At 36.7% G+C, this 21,719-nt stretch overlaps 6 protein-coding genes and 1 non-coding gene across 9 annotated transcripts; 4 read left to right on the plus strand and 3 right to left on the minus strand.

Moving 5' to 3' along the window:
* Window positions 1–65: 65 nt before the first annotated feature.
* Window positions 66–3,232, plus strand: LOC104754614 (3-ketoacyl-CoA thiolase 1, peroxisomal-like). 3 transcript variants are annotated; one of them, XM_010476835.3, is made up of 14 exons: window positions 66–404; window positions 594–658; window positions 768–852; window positions 941–1,067; window positions 1,152–1,250; window positions 1,321–1,385; window positions 1,518–1,625; window positions 1,712–1,789; window positions 1,896–2,028; window positions 2,134–2,230; window positions 2,301–2,424; window positions 2,528–2,636; window positions 2,714–2,797; window positions 2,883–3,232. In XM_010476835.3, the coding sequence occupies exons 1-14, from the start codon at window positions 336–338 to the stop codon at window positions 2,978–2,980; spliced, it is 1,341 nt and encodes a 446-aa protein (XP_010475137.1). In that variant the 5' UTR covers window positions 66–335; the 3' UTR covers window positions 2,981–3,232. The 3 variants fall into 3 exon arrangements, with proteins under 3 accessions (XP_010475137.1, XP_087349945.1, XP_087349944.1); XM_087493819.1 differs by having other exon boundaries at window positions 1,321–1,380; window positions 1,518–1,560; XM_087493818.1 differs by lacking the exons at window positions 66–404; window positions 594–658; window positions 768–852; window positions 941–1,067 and having other exon boundaries at window positions 1,205–1,250; window positions 1,321–1,380.
* Window positions 3,233–3,271: 39 nt separating this feature from the next.
* Window positions 3,272–3,356, plus strand: TRNAM-CAU (transfer RNA methionine (anticodon CAU)). Its single transcript is given in 2 exon segments — window positions 3,272–3,309; window positions 3,321–3,356. It is a non-coding gene; the product is annotated as a tRNA-Met (tRNA).
* Window positions 3,357–3,475: 119 nt separating this feature from the next.
* LOC104754615 (uncharacterized) lies at window positions 3,476–10,953 on the minus strand. Its single transcript, XM_010476836.3, has 22 exons — window positions 9,407–10,953; window positions 9,193–9,326; window positions 8,743–8,942; window positions 8,354–8,629; window positions 8,148–8,234; window positions 7,838–7,939; window positions 7,671–7,736; window positions 7,200–7,360; window positions 6,980–7,024; window positions 6,567–6,640; window positions 6,351–6,418; window positions 5,948–6,016; window positions 5,765–5,862; window positions 5,588–5,669; window positions 5,389–5,467; window positions 5,227–5,314; window positions 4,989–5,142; window positions 4,673–4,864; window positions 4,525–4,584; window positions 4,191–4,429; window positions 3,926–4,025; window positions 3,476–3,792 (listed from the first exon to the last, which is right to left on the minus strand). Exons 1-22 carry the CDS (start codon window positions 9,817–9,819, stop codon window positions 3,739–3,741), a joined length of 2,841 nt encoding a protein of 946 aa, XP_010475138.1. The 5' UTR covers window positions 9,820–10,953; the 3' UTR covers window positions 3,476–3,738.
* Window positions 10,954–11,684: 731 nt separating this feature from the next.
* On the minus strand, window positions 11,685–13,624 carry LOC104754617 (vesicle-associated membrane protein 721). Its single transcript, XM_010476837.3, has 5 exons — window positions 13,231–13,624; window positions 12,664–12,805; window positions 12,454–12,574; window positions 12,218–12,280; window positions 11,685–12,063 (listed from the first exon to the last, which is right to left on the minus strand). Exons 1-5 carry the CDS (start codon window positions 13,418–13,420, stop codon window positions 11,920–11,922), a joined length of 660 nt encoding a protein of 219 aa, XP_010475139.2. The 5' UTR covers window positions 13,421–13,624; the 3' UTR covers window positions 11,685–11,919.
* A 1,060-nt stretch (window positions 13,625–14,684) lies between these two features.
* On the plus strand, window positions 14,685–16,674 carry LOC104754618 (putative vesicle-associated membrane protein 726). The gene is made up of 5 exons (XM_010476838.2): window positions 14,685–15,295; window positions 15,624–15,765; window positions 15,867–15,987; window positions 16,075–16,137; window positions 16,237–16,674. Exons 1-5 carry the CDS (start codon window positions 15,106–15,108, stop codon window positions 16,378–16,380), a joined length of 660 nt encoding a protein of 219 aa, XP_010475140.1. The 5' UTR covers window positions 14,685–15,105; the 3' UTR covers window positions 16,381–16,674.
* Window positions 16,668–18,112, minus strand: LOC104754619 (protein SULFUR DEFICIENCY-INDUCED 2). Its single transcript, XM_010476839.3, has 4 exons — window positions 17,904–18,112; window positions 17,586–17,792; window positions 17,354–17,509; window positions 16,668–17,254 (listed from the first exon to the last, which is right to left on the minus strand). The coding sequence occupies exons 1-4, from the start codon at window positions 18,018–18,020 to the stop codon at window positions 16,826–16,828; spliced, it is 909 nt and encodes a 302-aa protein (XP_010475141.2). The 5' UTR covers window positions 18,021–18,112; the 3' UTR covers window positions 16,668–16,825.
* Window positions 18,113–20,756: 2,644 nt separating this feature from the next.
* LOC104754620 (uncharacterized protein At4g04775-like) lies at window positions 20,757–21,681 on the plus strand. Its single transcript, XM_010476841.2, has 2 exons — window positions 20,757–21,232; window positions 21,333–21,681. The coding sequence occupies exons 1-2, from the start codon at window positions 21,059–21,061 to the stop codon at window positions 21,630–21,632; spliced, it is 474 nt and encodes a 157-aa protein (XP_010475143.1). The 5' UTR covers window positions 20,757–21,058; the 3' UTR covers window positions 21,633–21,681.
* The last annotated feature ends 38 nt before the right edge of the window (window positions 21,682–21,719 follow it).

Consider the following 21,719-nt stretch of genomic DNA (forward strand, 5'->3'; position numbering starts at 1 on the left):
GAACCGGTCTGAACCGGTTTAGTCTTTTATTTCCTTTTTAATAACGGTTTTGCTTTGGACAAAGCGATGGAGAGACAGATAGAGTTAAATGGTGCTGCTGCTGCTTCACTGTTCACATCAGATGAACTGCAATAGTTTTGACGGATTGATCGAGAAAACTTGACAGACAAATATAATTTGGTGATCGATCTTAGGGATTTTAGAATGAGAGAGACTCTTGTTCGATCAAAGACTATGTTTTTATAGCCGCCGACTAAGCACACAAGGGGTTAACTCTGTTTTTCTTTTATAACGGTTCTTGATTTGGAGTTGGACAACAACAAAACTATAAAAAAATGGAAAAAGTGATGGAGAGACAAAGGGTGCTGCTTCAGCATCTTCAACCTTCCGACGCCTCTCTCTCTGTAAGCTCTTCTTCCTCTTCATATACATAGCTTTGATTTCCCATCGCTAGTAAATTGCTCTCAATTACTTGCATGAGATTTGAAATTCTGCTATTGAAACCATAATGCTCAAGGCTGATTTGTTCTTTTGTTTGCTTCTTGTTCGATTTTTACTAAAATCACTGTCTTGTTGTGTTGTTTCCTCACAAGCCTTCAGCTTGCTTGGCTTCATATGAGAGGACCTCTCTATATGGAGATGATGTTGTCATTGTCGCGTTAAGTTTCTTCTCTCTTCGTTTCACATTATTTGCTATTGTTGTGCAAGCATGACCTTATGAAACCTTGTTGAATCCCCTTTCTTCAATGATTCTTTTGTTGATACAGGGCACAAAGGACTGCACTTTGCAAGGCAAAACGTGGCAGCTTCAAGGATACATATCCGGAAGACCTGCTTGCTTCTGTTTTGAGAGTATGCTGTGATTCAATTCCTGTTTCCTGGTTTTTTGGGTTTCCCCTTTTCCACTTATGTGTACTAGTCAGAAGCTTCTTCGTGGTAGGCATTGATAGAGAAAACAAATGTAAACCCATCTGAAGTTGGTGACATCGTAGTGGGTACTGTTTTGGGGCCTGGATCTCAGAGAGCCACTGAATGCAGGATGGCTGCCTTCTATGCTGGTTTCCCTCGTAAGATTATTACATATGTAATCCGGAATCTTTGATATCTGGTTTTGTTGTATGCTAATGCATGCTCTTATGTCCCGTTTGAAGAAACTGTTCCCATCAGAACCGTGAACAGACAGTGTTCATCTGGGCTTCAAGCTGTTGCTGATGTTGCTGCTGCCATAAAAGCAGGTTTTTATGACATTGGTAAGAGAGTAACTGTACCTTTGGTTACATGAATTATATATCTTTTTTGATAACAATACGTTGGGTACAGGTATTGGAGCTGGACTGGAGTCCATGACAACCAATCCAAGGGGATGGAAAGGATGCAAAGGTACCGTGCTCTTTTTGTCTCTCTCTCTCTCTCTCTCTCTCTCTCTCTCTCTCGCTCTCTCTCTCCTTTCTGGAGTGTTTTGATTGGTTCTGTTGGATTTTAAGACCTCATATATAGAACGTATACTGTTGTTGTAGGTGGAGAAGTTTGAACAAGCACATAGTTGTCTTCTTCCAATGGGTATTACTTCAGAAAATGTAGCACACCGGTTTAATGTTTCAAGGGAGGAGCAGGATCAAGCTGCTGTAACTCAAATAAACTTTCTCAGTTCTAATGCATGCATTTGATATTACCCTCCATGCTTTGTTTATCGAGTCAAATGTATATGTAGGTTGATTCTCACAGAAAGGCTGCTTCTGCTACATCTTCTGGTAAATTTAAGGATGAAATAACCCCCGTAAAAACCAAGGTACATGCTGTTTTCCACCTTGCAACAACTCTGAACATGTTAGATTCTTCAGGATGCATCAAGTGCTCTTTTCCCCAAGTTTATGGATTTTGTTTTTACTTTTCAGATTGTTGACCCAAATACAGGTGATGAGAAAGCCATAACAGTCTCTGTTGATGATGGGATTCGACCTAACACAACCCTCTCCGGACTTACGAAGCTGATACCAGTGTTTAAGAAAGACGGAACCACAACTGCTGGTACTTTTCCCAAACTAATTGTTCTTTTGCAGAGAAAACTGTTTGTTTGTTTGATCCATCTATACTTTATTTTTTTAAATACATTGCTTCGTTTGTGTCAAACAGGAAATTCTAGCCAATTAAGTGATGGTGCAGGAGCTGTTCTCCTTATGAGGAGAAGTGTCGCAATGCAGAAAGGCCTTCCCATTCTTGGTGTATTCAGGTGGGTTTGACACTCTATATTGACCTCTCTTTGCTTCATTAAGTTAAAAGCACTCTTGGACACATTACAGGTCCTTTGCTGCAGTTGGTGTGGACCCAGCAATCATGGGGGTTGGGCCAGCTGTGGCTATTCCTGCTGCAGTCAAGGCTGCTGGTTTAGAACTCGATGACATCGACTTGTTTGAGATTAACGAGGTATAAGATAATAGAACAACTCTTCTTTGGGTCTTTCCATGCATTTCACTACTGCACATGCTAGTTTCCTTGTTATAGTCCTTACATACCGTTGTGTGTTTAGGCGTTTGCATCTCAGTATGTTTATTGTCGGAACAAGTTGGGGATAAACCCGGAAAAGATCAATGTCAATGGAGGAGCCATAGCCATTGGACATCCCTTGGGCGCTACAGGTATGCTCTGCTTGTTTACATATCATTAGCCTAAATGAATCCCTCAGCTACTAACAAATGCTATTACACTTTCTCAGGCGCCAGGTGCGTTGCAACGTTGCTGCACGAGATGAAACGCCGTGGTAAATACTGCCGTTTTGGAGTAGTGTCAATGTGCATAGGTATGTTTTAAGTTCACTCTCACTTTCACTCTCACTCTCATTCGTTCCACACACTCACTCTCACTGGGATTGGGAAACCGCGCAGGTTCGGGAATGGGAGCAGCTGCGGTGTTTGAGAGAGGAGGCAGTGTGGATGAGCTCCGCAACGTCAGTAAAGGGGAAGGACAACAAGGCCTTCTTTGACCAAGGACTCTCGCTAGGGACGTCTCCAAATTAGAACACACTGCTAAAAAAAAAATGCGTTATAGATAAATAAATCATGGCAACAACAGTACAATATTTGAGGAACAACTTTTTGTTCTTACTTTTGTTACACTTTAGTACAAAATGTAATTGGTTGGTCACATTTATGTATGTGATGTACAACAACGCTAGAACTATATGATGAATTACTCTGTCAGCTAAAATGTAAAATGCAAGCGTCCTTTATAGAAACCACAAAGTTAAAAATGAGTATTGTGACTAGCACAACAAGGGGTGGTGGCGCAGTTGGCTAGCGCGTAGGTCTCATAGCTACTGAGTGATCCTGAGGTCGAGAGTTCGAGCCTCTCTCACCCCAAATATCTTTTTGCTCGTTCAAAATGATTTTTATTTTCTCAAGATGGTTTAGGAATTAGGACATTGACCGATTTTTCCGGCACATATTTGCATTGAAAGATAAGATAAAGACAACGCTGATGTAGTACGCAGCTACTAATTAATCATTGGGAAGTTTTTCCCTCGAAGGTGATACAAGTCGTCAAACTTGGATGGATGTGGTTTATACATGAAGTACAAGTTCTACTTTGTAAGATATATCATATAAGATTTTCAGAAGGAAAAAAACGCAGTGGGATGTTCCACATCTAGCATATTTACACAATTTCAATTTCTTAGCATATGCAAACTTTAAAGCTTAGTTTGTAGCTATGCACCACTCTAAGACTGACTTCATTGCAGAATCATAGTAGAAACTCCCGCATTCTAACGGGTCTCTTCACAGCATTTGTGAAACCCTGTACGTGTAAAGCATACACATCAGTGTCAATATTTCGAATCTGACTTAAAGTTTGAATGTCTTTATGTTTTTATATAGCTATCTTAAAATCATCCTTGAGAAGTTTTTGGTTGGCTGCAAGTGTGACATACCTCGTTAAACTTGAAGAGAAGAGGTCGTGAATCTCTTTTTGCAGTTGCTCGCTTTTGTACATCCTCTGGATCTTCATAATCTTTCCTGGACTTCCTAAACCTGTTCTTACCACACAAATATGCGATTAGTTTATGTTCATGATTTATTTACACTGAACCGTCTGGTTGAAAATGACTCAGATGAGACTCTATTCATCCACCACTTTGGGCGATAATAGCCTGGGATATTATGAAGTTCAAGCTACACTCTAAATTCTTTAATTACCTGTCGAAGAAATTATGGGCGGTGCGAGATGCCTTTTTCACATCACTCGTATTCGGTTTTGAAGTTGTGGCAATCCCAACTGGGACCGACGAAGGTTTAGAGGTAACTGGATTTCGTTGACTTTCATTTGGTGCAGCATTCGTTTTCCTCGCTAAGTCTTGATTTATCTTCTTAATTTCAGGTTTGTTCAAGATCCCCAAACTTCCTCCACTTGCTTGCAATATCTTTTGCTTCTCAACCTGTTTTTTTAACATTTATATGAAAATCAAGAAGATCTTCATGCGACTAAAGCCACAAATCTATAACACGTTCCGTGGAAGAAGATGTGACTTACTTCATGTACCAACACTTGTTTCATCGCCAAGGTGAGTATATGATGTTTAAATTGGTGACCCTGTCAAATGTTGGAAAGGCGATGAGTATTATCCCCAAAAGTAGAATTTGGTGGATAGATGCTAGGGGAAAAGAAACAGAAACAAAACCTTAAAACTAATGAACTCAAATAGATGTGGATCTAATGCAAGAAGTGAAGCATCTGAAGCAGCTGCCTTCCTGAGGCTACTCAGAGCAGGATCAGATTTCACATTCTTATAAGTCAAAGAATAAGAACACATAAGCATGACCAAACCCGCCAGTTGATCCTTTTGCCTATCTGATAGCAAATGTGATGCCACCTGAGGATCATAGCAAGATGTTATCCATAGAAGAGCAGCATTAATTGATGTAAGGTGGCACAGTAAACCGCGAAGGGAACAGAGAATACAAAGAAAAATCAACAGCCAATAGATGAAGACATACCGGTCTAAGAGTTGGGGGAGAAAGAATATGCAATAGCGGGGAAACAGAGTCTTCTACGAAAGACTTGATTGACAAATGCCTCCCAATATAGGGAGGTATCTTGTGGTGCCAAGACCGCAGAGACTCCTGCTTTTCCACTAAAAGTGTTCGACATCTGGTACATTTGATATTGAGAAGTACTCGTAAGGAGGAATGCTTGAAATGTTTCGTAATCAAAAAGAGATGACACCAAAATCACCTGTGGTATGACTTAGGCCACTCAATAATTGGTTTTTGAATCTGGGCCACACGACGGTGAATAGGTATCACAAGGCTAGGAAAGTAAACTGCGTCACAAGTTAATGGAAAAACAGTGTTATTTCTAAGAATCAGTAATCATTTAGAGCTTTAAAGGCTTTACCGTAGAGAGGCATATGCTGGGTGCGCATGATGTATCGATGCAGCAAATCAGAAGTTCCAAGACCGTCCAAACAGCTAATCTTTAAATTAAAAAGGATTACCATAACGTTATTTACAGAACATAACCGCACTAACATACAGGAAAAAGAAAAAGAAAAAAAAAACAGTCATAGGGCACTGGAAATCATCATTAGCCTTACTGTCTTGTCCATCACCGGATCATGGTAGTGGAGCTGCAAAATGTTTTCATGTATACCATCGAATATTAAATCATAATCACCCCTGCACGTTCAGTTAATACATAAGCATGAAGGAGAAAAAGACAAAGCAGAAAAGTTACGAAATATGAAAGAGAAAAATCATTGTCTTGTACATACCGACTAGATACGATATTGTGTAAGAAGTCAAAATTTTTGGCCTCACTGCCAGAAGCGTCATTAGATCGATCTCGTTTCATTTTTCTCGTGGTGAATATCTGAAGGGAAGAAGCAAGCTTGGATATAAAATGAAGAGATCTGTAAACAAAGATTGCTTTGATAATTTGATTGAGCTTAAAGTACCTCTTTCCAGATATCAAACAGACTCTTTGACATGTCTTTCCGCCCAACAACTTGGGATCCAATGTCAATCTGAAATAGAAAGCACGTGGTGGTACTAAGCTTATCAGAAGGTTCAATTTCCAAGAATGGAAAACTAAATAGAAGATTAATTGCCTAAAGAACAAAATTGTTGAAAAAACGGCTTCAGTATTCCTAACTAACTCATTAAATGCATAAAAGTAACTGGTTTTCAAAGCAAATGACTCATAGGATCATCAAGAGATCTTCTATTTCAGTTGGCAAGGCACCAAGCAGCTTTTTCTCCTCCGTTGAAAGTCTAATGAACTAAGATTTTCCACTGAAGTATTATTCAAATCGAAAGCAGAAAACAGACACAAGTGCTAGAAGGGCATCGAAGTCTCACCACATTGAGGGTTTCTTTCCTTTTGTTGAGAAATTGCAGAGTGTTCAAGCAAGAGCGTATGTCACAATCTGTAACCACCAAATATGAAGGCAAAAGAGAATCTTTTAGGAAACAAATACATGACTAATTTCTTCTCTAAGAAAATCAATAATTATATGAGATCAAAACTTGTGGCAATAGATCAAACTAAGAACCAACTTTAAGGGAGAAAGTTACCAGTGAACTCTGCAAGAGCACTAAGAGCGAATGATCTTGCTTTCATCCCTTCCATATTACAAATATACTTGAGCCTATTATCATTTGCACATTTTAGTAAGTCGATTGATAGATAAATCAAGTCGGGGACAAATCTTGACTTTAATTTGAATACAGTTCACTGGCTCTTATATAAATGACTAGATAACCATGATAGCAATGAGATGTGCGGCATCATTTCATACTAAATCACTAAGGTACTATATTAACGAATTTAGTCACATCCTGGCTCCCAATTCAGAGTGGAAGCTATTATTACATATGACTGACAGTTGGACTAATACAAATGGCCGTACCCTCACCAAAATGAAACAAACAAAATAAACTATTGTTAATAGTTCTTCGTTGCATGCAATAAAGTAAGAAATAGTTACCTGTTTACCACACGGCTCACTGTTGGTTGAACAAATATATGAACCCTGCAACAGAAGCATATGTTCTTATCATCATACTAAGAGAAGGTTTCGATAAATAAGCATATGATAAGCAGAAGTAACCAACACATATTTAAGACAATTCAACACTTTGAGCAGTATGCTCTAAGAAAAATAGTGCCTTCACCACGCAAACAGTAAAAAGAGACCTTGAACTTACTTTGCTATCTGTCGCAGAGGCCTAAGTGCTGGTGCATATAAATCATTACATATACAAATGATAGGTCTTGATAGTGGTGCTGTCCGGCGCTCTTTCTTCGAGGAAGTCTTCCCATTCTCTATATTTTCCTTGCCTGTAGCATGCTTTCGTTCTGCCAACACCTATGCAGCAAGGATACAATTATATACTAACAAATGCTAACACATAGCCCATCCCAAATTGGTCTCCAAAAGAGAATACAAATTCAAGAAATAATTGCGAGAATCAAAGGAGGTTTAGAGCTAGCAACGTAAGATAACAAATAACCAAAAACCTTTGTGCAGTTACTAAAACTGGGAAGGAGTGACATTTTAAAGGGTTATATAAAGGTAAAACGAGAAGAGAGATGATAGTAAGTACACACGCCAAACTTAACCTAAATCTCAGAGCCCAGAGTGACCCGGAGTCAAGTACCAGCATACATATACATACCATCTTTAGAATAACATCAACTGCTCCTTTTCCATCACCAAGAGCTCCATCTATCTCATCAATCACCTACATAAATGATTGTCAGACTCTTCCACTCCAAAAGACATTGAATAATACTTTCAAACATGATGAAAAGAGGTAAATGAACAAAGAGTAGGTAAGCATACCAAACATTTAGGTCTAGAATCAGCTGAAACAGAGTTCATCTGAACTACATCAAGAATTCTCGTTTCAATGGCTGATGCTGATCGCTCGTCACTAGCATTGATCTGCAAAACAACACAAGTTGGATTAACCTAAAAACAAGAATAGAAGAATAAGAAACCTGCACATACAGAAGCATTGGTAACATGGAAATTAATCAATGTCATACATGCAAAACCATAAGCAGAATTAAACTCCAAGATACGCCCCGCTTATTCTAATGGTCGAGAATTTAACTAGAGAAATAATGAATTCAGATTTCAACAAGAATACCTCAACAACGCGATATCCACAATGCTTAGCTGCAATGTGAGCAAGCGTAGTTTTTCCAAGTCCTGGGGCACCACAAAGCAGAAGAATCTACAGAAACAGTGAAATTACACTTTTACTACCGGTGCATACTGAAGCTTATAATACAAGACAACCACAAGCAGCTTATATAACAATAAACTTGGAGTCTATATCAGTCTATCGCTCACCTTTTGCTCTGGGGGACCAGTAAGTTTTAACTTCTTGTTACTGCGCAAGTCTATATTATCTGTTGTGTTGCTATTGCTCACGTCTGCATTTTTCGGATATCCAACACTTTCCTTATTCCATCTATTGAACTGTTTTTTCCTTGTAAAAGATGAATCCGACTTTTTATGATGACTTGGTGTAGAATGTCGTTTCAGAGCTGACAATACTTCCTCTGTCGTGCTCCTAATTTCAGATCCAAAAACAGAAGCATCCCACTGCTTAAGCCATAAGAGGACCTACAAATAAAATCAATAATGGTCAACCACAAGAACCGATAAGACGCCATCTAAAATCCCTGAATCTTAATTCATCTAATTGACCAGAATCATCACCAAGAAACGAAAAATACCTCTCGATTGGTCTGCTCATCACTGAGAAGCTCAGTAAATGAGCAAGGAGAATATTTTTCCACCCAGAGTTTCTCATGCATTACAGATGTTTCTGCAGAAATGGTTTCATTCTGATCTTCGGAACTAGTTTGCAAGGCCTTGTAAAATGCCTCCTTCTCTGATTGCTGCAAAAGAACACTGATTGAATCTTTAATAAGACCTGCAAAACAGTAATGAATGATACAAGTTACCTACCGAGAAAATTAGAGATACTATCAGAAGATTGTATGCTACTTCAAGAATTGAATTTTTTCCCGGAAACCTTGTCCACAGTGAATTAGTAGCATGCATAAGCTAAACTGATCTTAAAATTATGAAAGAAATGCCAGAAAAGAGTATTCCAAGCAAGAAATAGATAGTTTACAGATCTAATACAGCAATTCTGATAGCTTAAAATGAAAACTTGGTACCATTAGACTTGGCTTTCACATCCAACTTCTTCACTTCTTCGTCTCCCAAAGCCCGGCAGAATTTGGCATAAACCCTCTCTCCTCCGTCAGGTGCTGTGATCGGAAAGCACTCCCCGTCTATCTCAGAAGCGTATCTGCAAATTCCAATAACAAGATTACTAAAAACGAAATCAAAATTTCCGACCTCGGTATGTCTCGTGAACAGTAGAGTAACCTGGACAAAATAGTCTCCTTGGGAATGACCTCTTCTTCTTCTTCCTCCTCCATAACGTGAACGACTTCCTTAACCGGCGAGAACCGTAACCAATCCTCGTCTTCAATTTCAACCCGGTTATTATCAATTTTGCTTCTCTTGTCAGAAGCTGGAGAGACTTCGTCGAGATTTACAATCGGATCGGAGATTAGACTCCTGGGTCGTTTACCACCGTTGATATCAATGGGTTCCGATTGACGGACATGAGGCTCTTTCTGCGCGACGCGTTCTTCTTCTTTTTCTTCATCGCCGTCAATTGGGTAAGGATACGGCGGCTCCTCGAAGTTTAGGTAGTCATCGTCTTCTTCTTCATAGTAATTAGAGTTGGCTTCGAGTAGCTCAAGCTCCTCCGGCAATGGGATATCGAATTCCATTCTCTGGTTCGATCGGAATTTTGTTGGGAGTGGTGATCGAAAATCGGAATCTGGTGTGAGGTTGAGCGGGAACAAGTGACAGTTTTAGCGGGAAAGCGGTGGCAGCAGGATCTCAAATTAGGTTTTCGGCCCATTAAATACTCGGCCCGTTTCTCTATAATAGCCCATATATCATGTTGTATTGTACCCTACATGTATAGTTGTGATATGGAATTTTTGCCAAATATGCCATATTTTAAAAAAAAGTTTTGGGGAATGCCACATTTGTCTCATCTTTCTGAAAATGCCACATTTTTACTGTTCACATGTGATTAAAAGACGAAAAAACCCTTTTATGAAAGAGTGATTTTCATGGACGAGATCTGATGGACAAATTATTAGAGTAAGTCATAGACTTGTCCACGAATTTTATTTTTCTAACTTGTCTACAAGAATTATATTAACGAAGTTGTCCACGAGTTCAAATTAGTTATCTATATTATTAAAGATAAGTTGTCTACGAAAGATAATTAAACAGAAAAATGTAAAGTTATCGAGATAGTGGACCAAAAAAGGATGATGGACCAAAAGAAGATGGTGGACCAAAAGAAGATGTCGAGGAAGATGAACCAAAAGAGGATGGTGGACCAAAAGAAGATGTTGAGGATGATGAACTAAAAGAGAATGATAGACCAAAAGAGGATGATGTGGATGAGGGTGGACCAAAATATGACGTGGAGGATTGGGTTTCTCGCCGGCATCTTTCTCCATATAATCTTGTCCATCATCAACATATTGTCCATCATTCACATTTTGTCCATCATCCACATCTTGTCCATCATCCGCATATTGTCTATCATCCGCATCTTGTTGATCATCGGCATCTTGTCCATCATCCTCATTTTGTCTATCATCCGCATCTTGTCCATCATTCACATCTTGTCCATCATCCGCATCTTGTCCATCATCCATATCTTGTCCATCATCTATATCTTGTCCATCATCCGTATTTTGTCTATCAACAGCATAGTGTTTATCAGGAGTATTTATGTCTTTTTAAGTAGATGTTGTGGCATTGTGGAAAAGAAAAAGTGGCATTTTGACTAAAGTTTTTTACTGTTCATGGCATTTTTATTAATTAACTCTTGTGATATTTGGTTGTTTCTTAATTTGGCTAATGAATCAGTGAATCACAGTTGCTAAGGGGGTGTATTCAAACCATGATTTTGGAGAATTTGATGGGATTTAGAAAATTTAGAATTTTGATAGATTTTAGGGAAGTTCATATGATTTTCTGTAAAATTCTTTCAAATACCACCTAAAACCATGAGATTTGTGTTTCTGTATTTTTAACTAAACAAATCCTCCAGAATCCTAAAAGTTATTAAAATACTAATCCACAAAACTGTTTTGAATAACAGTGGATTTTAAAGTAGATTTTTAAATCATCAGTTCAATAACAAGAGATTTTAATGGATTTTAAAGTAGATTTTTAAATCATCAGTTCAATAACAGTGGATTTTAATAGACTTTTTAAAATCCATAATTAAATAACATAGAATTTGTAAATTTCACACAAATCACTTAAAATGTCAAGTTGAATACACCCCTAAGACAACAGCCTTCAAGTTCAAGATCTACTCGGGCGTTTACGATTTTGTACAAACAACCTCGGAGGTGGTAAAAAAGGTACGATTTAAAGTATAAATATACTGCCATATCTCTACTAACGATATATAGGCAGTGCACTCTCATATATATTTGAAGTTACCACCTCACAAGTCACATCACGTCGTGCTATCGTCAATATTATCACAATTATCAATATCAGTTCATTATTATCATCACCATAAGCAAGTTCATTATTATCATCACCATAAGCAATCTTCAGTCAACAAAATCATTTAATACTTTCCGATCTCTTGTCAAATACTGACTGGTTCGCAAGGGATCAATGTCATCAGATGCAAGCAATATAGCAAATGAGTAGCATACATATATGTCTATCTATACAAAACCAATTCAAGCAGAAACATTAGAATGAGGATCGAACAATAAAAGAGAAGGCCAGTACGATGTACCGAGTGAGAAAGATCTCAGAAGGTTTTGAATATTATGGGCTTAACACTTAAAGCCATGGCAAACTGAGAGCACGATGATGAGAATCAGGGCGACAATGATGGCAAGAACTATCAGTTTTATCTTCATGTTCTGAAGCCACATCTTTCTTCTCATCTGCGTTCCCGTTGTTCTGAAATCTTGTGCCTGTAGCAATTGGGAGTTTAATTAAACACAAGATATGATAAAAGGATGAACCAGTTATGAACTCAAAGGAAGTATGATATGCATGTTCAACTTTCTGTGTGAGTGTGTAGTCATATATATACGTATGAAGGAGATAAGTGCATCAGAGTCTAACCTGTGAGCGAAGATTTTCGGTTTTGTCAACCAAAAGCTCAATTTTCTCGCCACGGTCAAGAACCTGCAAATGAATAAGTTCGATTGGTAAACTGGTCTTTTTATTCAAGTGGTGATGCATTGAATAATAATCAAACAAAGAGATTTCAGTAACTTAGTATTACTAGAATGGCCTCTTTCAGATGGGATCATAGATATAAAAATATACATTGACGAAGGAAAGGATCAGATTCAAACCTTCTCGATGTTTTCCATCATTACACCCTTAACTTCAGACACTTGGGCCTTCACCTTAGCAAGCTTGCTAATCTCATCAGGATGATCCATGCAATACTGCATATGCTCTTTCAGTTTAGAGCTTCAGAGTAACCATAAGGAATCAGTCCACGAATACGGAATAGAAAAAATCGTTGACATAAACAGAATAGATTAGAGAAGAGAAAGTACCCAAACTCCTTATTCAAGCTGTTAGCTTGAGCAGTTGCCGCCTTACCACCACCATATCTCTTGTTAAAATCCTCTTTTACTCTTTCCAAGAAGGTCATCGGAATCTGCCTCCCAGCAGAATCAACCGCAACAACACAATAGGCTACACAAGAAAAAACAAAATCAATCTCATACAGCAGAAGACATCGAAAATAAAGCAATAAAGCCCCATGACCTAAGAAACAACAAGCAAATAAGTTATGCAAATCAAGTAAAACCCCTATCACAGATCAATGTTGGTGCTCCTCCACATAGTATCAGCCTAAGTTACTACGGATTCTCACAAAAGCTGAGTTAAAAAGTATACGCAATGCTCTACAGAGATCTATACAATGAATAGAAATCAAACCCTAAAAAGCGTTTGTTCAGGGGGTTTCTGAGAGAAATCAGATACACAAATCCACACGAATCTAGATAGAAACCGAATAAACCTAGATAGAAATCGAGGCAAGCATTGGAGTGGTGTAACGATTAAAAGAAGAAGACATCGAAACCTAGAAAGATCAAAAACAAAAAAAGGTGACTTACTGAAACCATCTTCGACAAGGTAGTTGAAGGTGTGACCGTCGCAGTTGTAGGTGAACTTGTTGTTGGAAGAAGGAAGCTTCTGGAGGCACTGAGCAGCGATCGAGGTGAAATTACCTTTGAAATCAGTGAACTCGACGAGGATCACCATGCCGCGAGCAACGAAACTGTAGATCAGAGATTGTTGCGCCATTATTTTCTTTCCCTAAATCTCCGATCCAATCGACCGTCCGATCAGAGAATCTTTTTTTTATAGGCGGTCGCGAAAAAAGAAAAAAAAAAAAAAACTACAGATCTAGAAGACTAGCAAACAACAAAACGCGGACTAAAGTGGACACGGGGAGAAGTAAAGGAGCTAAGGGTAATGTTGTCATTTAACGTAATCAGATTTGGGTTCAAATAAATAATGTATAAAACCTAGAAATTTAAGGACTAAAAAGCAATTTCGGAACCTGTGAGAGATCAAATCAAATCTCGAGAAATAGATGGACCCACCGGATCGAGCCAAAAAGCTCGTGGAGTCTGCGGATGGCAAATTATTACCAATTTTAGGACATGTTTCAGGTCCCATGGTCGAAGAGAAACACAGAGCCTGTCTCTGTCTTCTTCTTCAAAATATCTCCTTTTTTCGTTTCCAAATTCATCATATTGATCCCAGTCAGTCTTAGCTCAGTTACAGATTTAAAATAAAATGTTTATAATTTAACAGAGAAACGAATTGATTATAACTCGTAGTAGATTGAGATATAATAAGGGTAAAAGCATAAACTAAGTTTTCTTAATTCTTACAATCAAAGCTAACACCTATTAGCCATATACTAACAAGAAATTTCACATTCTTTTAGAAAAGAATAGTGGTTTTGGTTTCTTGCTAAGGGAAACAAACGGCCATAACAAGGAAATAAGCTTCTTTCTTTTGTTTGTTGTAATGGCTTCAAATTTGTGTGGACCGGACGGAGCTCATAAAGTCATTAATATCTTGTTACACCAACAAAATTTATAACTTTTATCTACCATTATCTCTTGTCATCGATAACGTATAATTGCTCTGCATTATTTAGAACCGGCTAATTTATTTTGTTAACGTGTTCCTAAATATTTGATCAACAATCAAACTCAACATCCAAATAATTAAAAAGAAAAACTTTAGTAGTTAGGTTGTGGTTAGAACTTGGTGAATTGGAATGCAAGTAAAGGTTATGTTGTTGCAACATTATCTTATTGATCATTCTTTAAGTAACCTCACTACTTTCATAAATATTAGTATTAACTTGCAACCGAAAAAAAGAACAAGTCAAACTTTGAGAAAAAATTAACAACTAAAACAAACCCTTATACTACTCTGTGGTATTGCAATTTTCTTAATTCGTTTCCACTATATATTTTTCTCTTAGAAGTTCATCGAATCATTTATATATATATATATATATATATATCCACTGTAGATATGAGATGTATTTTTTTTTTTTTTTTTTGTGAATTAAGTAGTAAACATTTGAATTGAAATCGATCCACCGTGGCGTAAAAAGTAAAAAGACTACAACAATTAATACGCGACTATATCGAAGATGAATTTATTTTGTTAGTTACCTTTTTAATATTTAAAATTCGAAATTTGAACGTTAGGAAAAAGGAAAAGGAAAAATTAAAGTCAAGTGTTTGTCGCGCAAATCGAGCGTTCTCATACAATAATAATAATTTTGTTATCTCTTCTTCTCCGATCTCTGCGTCCTGCTCTCTCTATCGCTACCACCCCTCGTTCCCTTTTGATTTTTTCTTTTTTCTTTTACATCGTTTACTAATCTCTCTGATCCGGTTTGTGGTGTTGTTTAATTAGTGTTTCTTTTTCTTTCTCTTTGTTATCAAACTTAAGAAAGAATGGGACAACAATCTCTGATCTACAGCTTCGTCGCTCGTGGTACGGTGATCCTCGTCGAATACACCGAGTTCAAAGGTAATTTCACCTCTGTAGCCGCTCAGTGCCTCCAGAAGCTTCCGTCCTCGAACAATAAGTTTACCTACAACTGCGACGGTCACACTTTCAATTACCTCGCTGAAAATGGCTTCAGTATGTCTCTCCCTCCCTATCTCAAAACACGTTCTCATGTTTATTTTTGCCTCGATTCGTTTTTGTTTTTTCTTATTTTCGATCTACATGTTCTACATCAATGCATCTTTGGTTGCACTCGTTTCTTGCGGAACTGTTTACGTATGTGAATCTTTGGTTATTTTTTCATGCATGTCTTTGTTGGATGTAATCTTTGATCATTTGATATTATGTTTGGAAGCCTTTTTGATACTCTGTTTTTGGGAATCAAATGCACCACGTTTATATATGCATCAGATGGGGATGTGATGTAATAAGAGATCTTTCATTCTCTCTTTTTGGTATGCAGCCTATTGTGTTGTTGTTGTGGAATCTGCTGGGAGGCAGATACCAATGGCTTTCTTGGAGCGAGTCAAGGAGGATTTTAGCAAGAGATATGGTGGTGGCAAAGCTTCCACTGCTAAAGCCAACAGCTTGAACAGAGAATTCGGGTACTTTTTTTGAGTTTTTACATTAATAAATATCACCATAACTATACTCCAACTGCATCTTTTGTGGTTGTGTGTTTTAAACTGGTTTTGTTGTAATTCAGGTCTAAATTGAAGGAGCACATGCAGTACTGTGCGGATCATCCTGAGGAGATTAGCAAACTGTCCAAGGTTAAGGCTCAAGTGACTGAAGTGAAGGGTGTTATGATGGAGAACATTGAGAAGGTTAGAATCAATTGATCCCATGTCTTCTTTGGAAACTCATCACACGTAAGCTGAATGTGTTGTGTCTGCAATTCATTCTCATGACAGGTCCTTGACCGTGGTGAGAAAATCGAGCTATTAGTTGACAAAACTGAGAACCTTCGCTCACAGGTTAGTAACCACATCTCTAATACGGCATAAACACTACATATAGACATCTTATCAAGTGGTAACATGCTCTTCTTTTTTTTTCTGAATATTTTACAAAAGGCACAAGATTTTAGAACACAAGGAACAAAGATGAAAAGAAAGTTGTGGTTTGAAAACATGAAGATAAAGCTCGTAGTCTTTGGCATCGTCGTTGCTTTGATTCTCATCATCATTTTGTCGGTTTGCCATGGCTTCAAGTGTTAAACTCGATCCAGATGGATATATCAGACCAACATTGCTACTAATCTGATTAGAGATCCTCCCAGTATAGTTTATCCCTTTTTCTCGTTTTCTTCTGTATTTTCCTACTTTTAGGCATAACAATGTGACTCGGTACCAAGAATGATCCTTAGGAAACCAACTGTTTTTAAGCATTTCTTTGATTTACTTACTATTATAGGTCAGGCTTTTATACTTTTGTATTCTATATGATGTCTAACGATCAGCTTTACATTCTTCCAACTAAATTATTTATAGATATAACATCACTATTTGGAATGAGATTCTATTAGACATTACAGTGATAACAGATAACGACACCCAAAACAAAAGCTTACAAGAAGTAAACTCTATATTACTACATCCTTTCTAACCAAAAAAGTTTCTATTTCTGTATTCAAAACCATCAAAATCCACACACAGAGAATCATCAACAAGCTAATTGATCTCTCAGTGGTAAGATTTCTTCGAAAATCGGAAGCCTTCTTGTCCTATAAGGCCTCCTCCATTCCTTGACAAAATCATCAAACCCTTCGACAACTGCAATCTCATCCATACCAACATCACATTCCACAGACACAGAAGCTAAAACCGGTGCTTCCTTCTCCTGTGGGTCTAGCTCACTCAATATCTCTTGAACACGAGCCTTCAACCTCGGATCACCAAACCCTTCTTTGTTCTCTGTTAGTACATGACGAGAGAGAATCGACCTTGCCTCATCGTACTTCCCTTGCTTGATAAGACATGTGCATAAATTACAAGCCTTGTTAGCATCTGGCTCTATCACTTGAGCTTTCCTGTAAACGGTTTCAGCCGCTGTGTAGTCCCTTAGCTGCATATAAGCCCATCCCAAGTTTCCCTATAACATCCGTAACACATTCATTCATTCTCATAAGTTCATTGATCAAGAAAGAGACTTCAGAAATCTAAAAGAGACTAAATGAGAACAAAATCATACCAAGATCCTAGAGGTTTCTTTCTCGACCGTGACCTGAAATTTCTTGCCATGAGATCTGGCAGTCTTTGTTGGTTTGCCATTGAAAGCTTCTCCTTGATATATCATCCAAAGCTTTTGCTTCAATAACTCAACTTGCTCTTCAATCCTCCCACATTTCTGCTCAGAATTCAAAATACCAATATTGTCAATTTCACAATCTAAGAATAAAGAAGAGAAGAAGATTATTTTATACCTTGAAAAGATCGATGAGGACATTGTCAAGTGATTCTTGAGCTTGCCTAGAACAAAGATCTCTAAAGGAATGAATAGCTTCAATGGCTTCCTCAGCTCTGTTCTGTTGTTTCATCAACAAAGCCATGTCTTTAAGAGCACTATCAACTCTCGCTTTAATCGCTCTCCAAAACAACTCTATCGCTGCTTCTGCATCTTTCTCCACCAACTGAAACCAAACCAAAAAAACATCAATCCAAAATTTTTTTAAAAAATCAGTTTCCTCAGCCAGAGCAAATATAGTATATAAATCAAAAATCGTTTTGGTTTGTTCTTTTACCTGAACATGTTTGGCTCGGACATAAGGACTGTCTCCATGAGGTAGCTTATGGACAACGTTGTACGCTGCCGACGACGAGTCTACTCCTCCTCTCCTCTGAATCATGGTCATCATCATAATCAACTCTAAATGAAGAAACCTACTTTTTCTCTCTTTCTAGGGGGTGTGGGTTGTGTGAGGAAATAAGTTATATTGTGGAAGAAGAAGACGGAACCTGGACGGGTTATAGTCTTGGTTCATTATCGTCAACTGGATCTAAAATACCGAGTGCTGGTCGTTTTTTTAACCTATAAAATATTGCCACGTACCCTATCCGTCCCCATTATTCTCTCACGACTTCGAGACTTGGCCAAATTTTGTTTTTTTTTTTTTTTTTGATTTTTCTTTTTCAGTTAGGTCTTCTTGTTTTGATTTTTTTTTTTCAAATCTAACCTCTTTCGATAACGCCCACCATCCTTAATTAACTGTGTGTCTGCCGCTGAATGTGGTTATTTTTTAATGCAAAAACCTTCGTATAAAAAAATGTATTTATTTATTTTGATAAAACAAACTTTGAGTTTTGGGATTATTGTGGTGATTATAGTGTTGAACCAACAAAAATGTGGTGATTATATATAATTAAGGTTATCCAGAAGACCAGAAGTAAAAATAGAAAATAATTCGAAGTCTGAATTTTTTTACCTTTTCTAGTATTATGTCAAATCTTATGCTATTTAGTTTTTTTTATTTTTAGTTCCATGTTTGACATATTTTAGTTTTCAGGGGTTTTTTTTTAATTGTTTTTGAAAGGAAAAATAATAATAAAGCGTCACAAATATCTTTCCCTTCCATCTGTACTGTTCATTTCGAATTCAAAGCAAAGAGATGGACCCACGTGTTACTAATCAGGTGGCCGTACGTGTCGCGTTTACTTTTCTCACACGACGACTTTGCTTTCTTTTAAATAACGTTTGGGCACTATAAGTTTTTCATTTTCTCAATTTTGGCCCTTCTATTTTTTTTTTGTTTCAGTGAGAATTTATCATCGGACCATTATAAATCATTAATTCAAAAAACATTACGCGTTTATTACTACGGATTAAAATTCTTTTTATTTATATTATAATTTTAAAATAATATATAATTTATATGACTATTTTAAAGTTTGTTTTGGATAAAACATTATGCAATAAAATCATATGCTAAATATGATAGCTTGAAAGTAAGTTTTATATTATTAAGTTTTTAATTTTATGTATGAGAAATGTTTATGTTTGTTGTTTGTTTCATTTTAATTTTTGAACATGTTTGTCGAAAGTTTTTTAATATGATCCGTGCTTAGGTAATATTTTATTTTTAACAGCACAATAAGATCTTGAAAATTACGATTAAGTGTGTGATAAATTGCCAAAATTTTATTCATTTTTTTATGTCGAATAGTATATTTTTATGCCTAACAATATATATTTTATAACAATATATGGAATACTAAAGATTTTATTTTGAAATATTCTCTTTAAAATGATTTTTTGGGGATATTCTTTAATGTATTTATATATAACCTATTTTGTAACCAACTTATAAAAATTATATAGTCTACAAAAAAAAATTGTGTACTTCCGTTTTATTATATAAGGGATCATTCATTATATTTTGTGAAGAATCTTATAGAAATGTCAAGAAAAAAGTGATAATATAGACTTTTTCTAAATAATGATATTAGAGGCCTATTTGTAAGATTTTAATCATAAAGTTTCAAACATAGGTAATTTAGTCATTTTCATTAAAATGGATATGAACTGAAAAAATAGAACCACAGAGAAAAAGGTGAAAATCAGAGAGCGTAGAAAATAACTAAATAAAGTGATAGGGCTAATGGAAACATCATAATGATAATTCATTCATGGTCACGCCTTAGCATTCTTTGTTAGGTGTTATTATTACTAAACTATGGCCCCAATGCCAACATATATAACAACATATACCTTCGTCATCTTTTTATTTGTGTTTATACTAATACTAGATATAAAGTTGTAGATGGAGATTTATTCAGTGTAAAATCACACATCTACATATTTTTTTTGAGAGTTAACAAACAAACTATAGTTTATTTGGACCTTAAATGCACCGGTGGTGGACGGCAATCCATCGTTAGTGTCGTCGCCATTGTCACGCTGAGCATTAGTAACATCAGCACACCACGTACCATCTTCTTCGTCTTTTTGTCTAACTTCTATAGATCTGATGCTTATATTCAACATCTCTCTCGAAAAAATATTACTTTGATCATATCATGATGATACTTTTTTTTTCTTTTTTGGTTGAGTAATTAAAATACACTAGGAAATCGTCTCGTGCGATGCCGCACATAATTTTTTTTTTTAAATTAACATTGCTAAGCCATGTTTTAGAAATGAAAATTGATTATAAACCTCTATTTGAGCTATTTTGATTTTAGAATTTCTAAACTGGTTTCTACGGCTATTTATTTTTTTGATTGATCAGGTTTTGTGAAAAATATTTTTACAATCTCTTATAATCTAATCATTTAAAAAAAAAAAATTGGTTGCATTCATCATATGTTCTTTTGCTAAACAAAAAAAAAGGTTAGGTGAGTTAAATCTTTGCATGAAATAGGAAAGTGCTAAGGTGTATACATAAATTGGGATTACTTAACATTTTTTACCCAGCTTCCTCCACATTACAGTCATCACCTTGGCAAAGATATCATAATTTGTGTTGCTGTAACCAACTCTTAATCTTAATATAAATATATAGGCACCCAAAAAAAAAAAATCAAACACCAATACTCCATGGTTAGTTCTGTTTTGGCCCAATATAGTGACCTTTATTTGTAAAAAAAAAGAAGGGAAAACGTCCTGGTTCCCCATGAGAACTATGATATCGTACCAGATGGAGCCCGATCTTTACCCCCGTCCCAGATGGCTCTCATGAAATTCTTCTCAATCTATATACCCATATATCGGGATGTTATCGGTTTAAAGAGTGAACCGATACGATACCGTTCATACCAAATAGAAAACCAAAAATAAAACCTGACTGATGTTAATAATCCGACCCGAGACGATACATCTATAACACATCTATAACTCCATTAAAATCCCCAAATCCTCAAACCCTAAAAGCATAAAATTCTTAAATCGATCTTTGCAACCATGAGTACCGTTTCTGGAGGTTCGAGTGGTTCATCAAATGTTCGACAAAGAGGATTCGTCGTTGGCGTGCCTAAGAGATGCTGGTGTGGGGAACACATCGTGGCAAAGAATTCCAAATCCGAGCCTAATCCTTCTCGGAGATACTTTCGATGTCGAGAAGCAGCAGCAAAGAAGGTACTATGTTATGCTTTGTTTGATGTAGACATCGACCTAATCCAAATCCGAGCCTAATCCTTCTCATCAATTTTCATTGTATTCTATGATATAATGTTAGCTTGTGAACGATAACCACATCTTTAAGTGGGTCGATGAGGCATTGTTGGACGAGGTAGCAACATTGGGTGTTCAATTTGAGAGAGTAAAAGAAGAGATGAAAGAGCGTACAATAGAGACATTGCAAGAACAGAAGCTGAAATTTGAGAAGATGCAAATGGAGTTCGAAAAAGAGCTTTGTGAGAGGGTTGAAGAAGTTTTGTTGGAAGCAAAAGCTGAATTGCAATGTAGGATGAATAAGAGTATAATTGTATGTGTTTTCGGTTTTATGATCTTGTTTGCTCTGTTTAAGCTTGTATGATGAGCTATTGTAAACTATTGTTCGGTTGTAATCTATTGTTGTTCGGTTGTATGCTCTGCTTTATGCTCTTGTTTGTTTTGGTGTTGA

The sequence above is a fragment of the Camelina sativa genome, chromosome 17 (assembly GCF_030686135.1).
Source record: "Camelina sativa cultivar CO46 ecotype springtype chromosome 17, ASM3068613v1".
In the NCBI taxonomy this organism is placed as follows: Eukaryota; Viridiplantae; Streptophyta; class Magnoliopsida; order Brassicales; family Brassicaceae; genus Camelina; species Camelina sativa.

Bases quoted from the DNA above. Each gene is read 5' to 3' on its own strand.
- LOC104754614 (XM_010476835.3), top strand. From the start codon at position 336: ATGGAAAAAGTGATGGAGAGACAAAGGGTGCTGCTTCAGCATCTTCAA. The intron at 405-593 runs GTAAGCTCTTCT...TTTCCTCACAAG, and splicing joins CTTCCGACGCCTCTCTCTCT to CCTTCAGCTTGCTTGGCTTC. The intron at 2,029-2,133 runs GTACTTTTCCCA...TGTGTCAAACAG, and splicing joins AGACGGAACCACAACTGCTG to GAAATTCTAGCCAATTAAGT.
- LOC104754615 (XM_010476836.3), bottom strand. From the start codon at position 9,819: ATGGAATTCGATATCCCATTGCCGGAGGAGCTTGAGCTACTCGAAGCC. The intron at 9,327-9,406 runs GTTACTCTACTG...TGGAATTTGCAG, and splicing joins AAGGAGACTATTTTGTCCAG to ATACGCTTCTGAGATAGACG. The intron at 7,361-7,670 runs GTATGTATATGT...CTTGCTGCATAG, and splicing joins TTGATGTTATTCTAAAGATG to GTGTTGGCAGAACGAAAGCA.
- LOC104754617 (XM_010476837.3), bottom strand. From the start codon at position 13,420: ATGGCGCAACAATCTCTGATCTACAGTTTCGTTGCTCGCGGCATGGTG. The intron at 12,806-13,230 runs GTAAGTCACCTT...TTTCTTGTGTAG, and splicing joins CCTTGTCGAAGATGGTTTCA to CCTATTGTGTTGTTGCGGTT. The intron at 12,575-12,663 runs GTACTTTCTCTT...GTTACTCTGAAG, and splicing joins AGCTTGAATAAGGAGTTTGG to CTCTAAACTGAAAGAGCATA.
- LOC104754618 (XM_010476838.2), top strand. From the start codon at position 15,106: ATGGGACAACAATCTCTGATCTACAGCTTCGTCGCTCGTGGTACGGTG. The intron at 15,296-15,623 runs GTATGTCTCTCC...TTTGGTATGCAG, and splicing joins CCTCGCTGAAAATGGCTTCA to CCTATTGTGTTGTTGTTGTG. The intron at 15,766-15,866 runs GTACTTTTTTTG...GTTGTAATTCAG, and splicing joins AGCTTGAACAGAGAATTCGG to GTCTAAATTGAAGGAGCACA.
- LOC104754619 (XM_010476839.3), bottom strand. From the start codon at position 18,020: ATGATGATGACCATGATTCAGAGGAGAGGAGGAGTAGACTCGTCGTCG. The intron at 17,510-17,585 runs GTATAAAATAAT...AATTCTGAGCAG, and splicing joins TCCTCATCGATCTTTTCAAG to AAATGTGGGAGGATTGAAGA. The intron at 17,255-17,353 runs GTATGATTTTGT...CGGATGTTATAG, and splicing joins AAGAAACCTCTAGGATCTTG to GGAAACTTGGGATGGGCTTA.
- LOC104754620 (XM_010476841.2), top strand. From the start codon at position 21,059: ATGAGTACCGTTTCTGGAGGTTCGAGTGGTTCATCAAATGTTCGACAA. The intron at 21,233-21,332 runs GTACTATGTTAT...ATATAATGTTAG, and splicing joins GAGAAGCAGCAGCAAAGAAG to CTTGTGAACGATAACCACAT.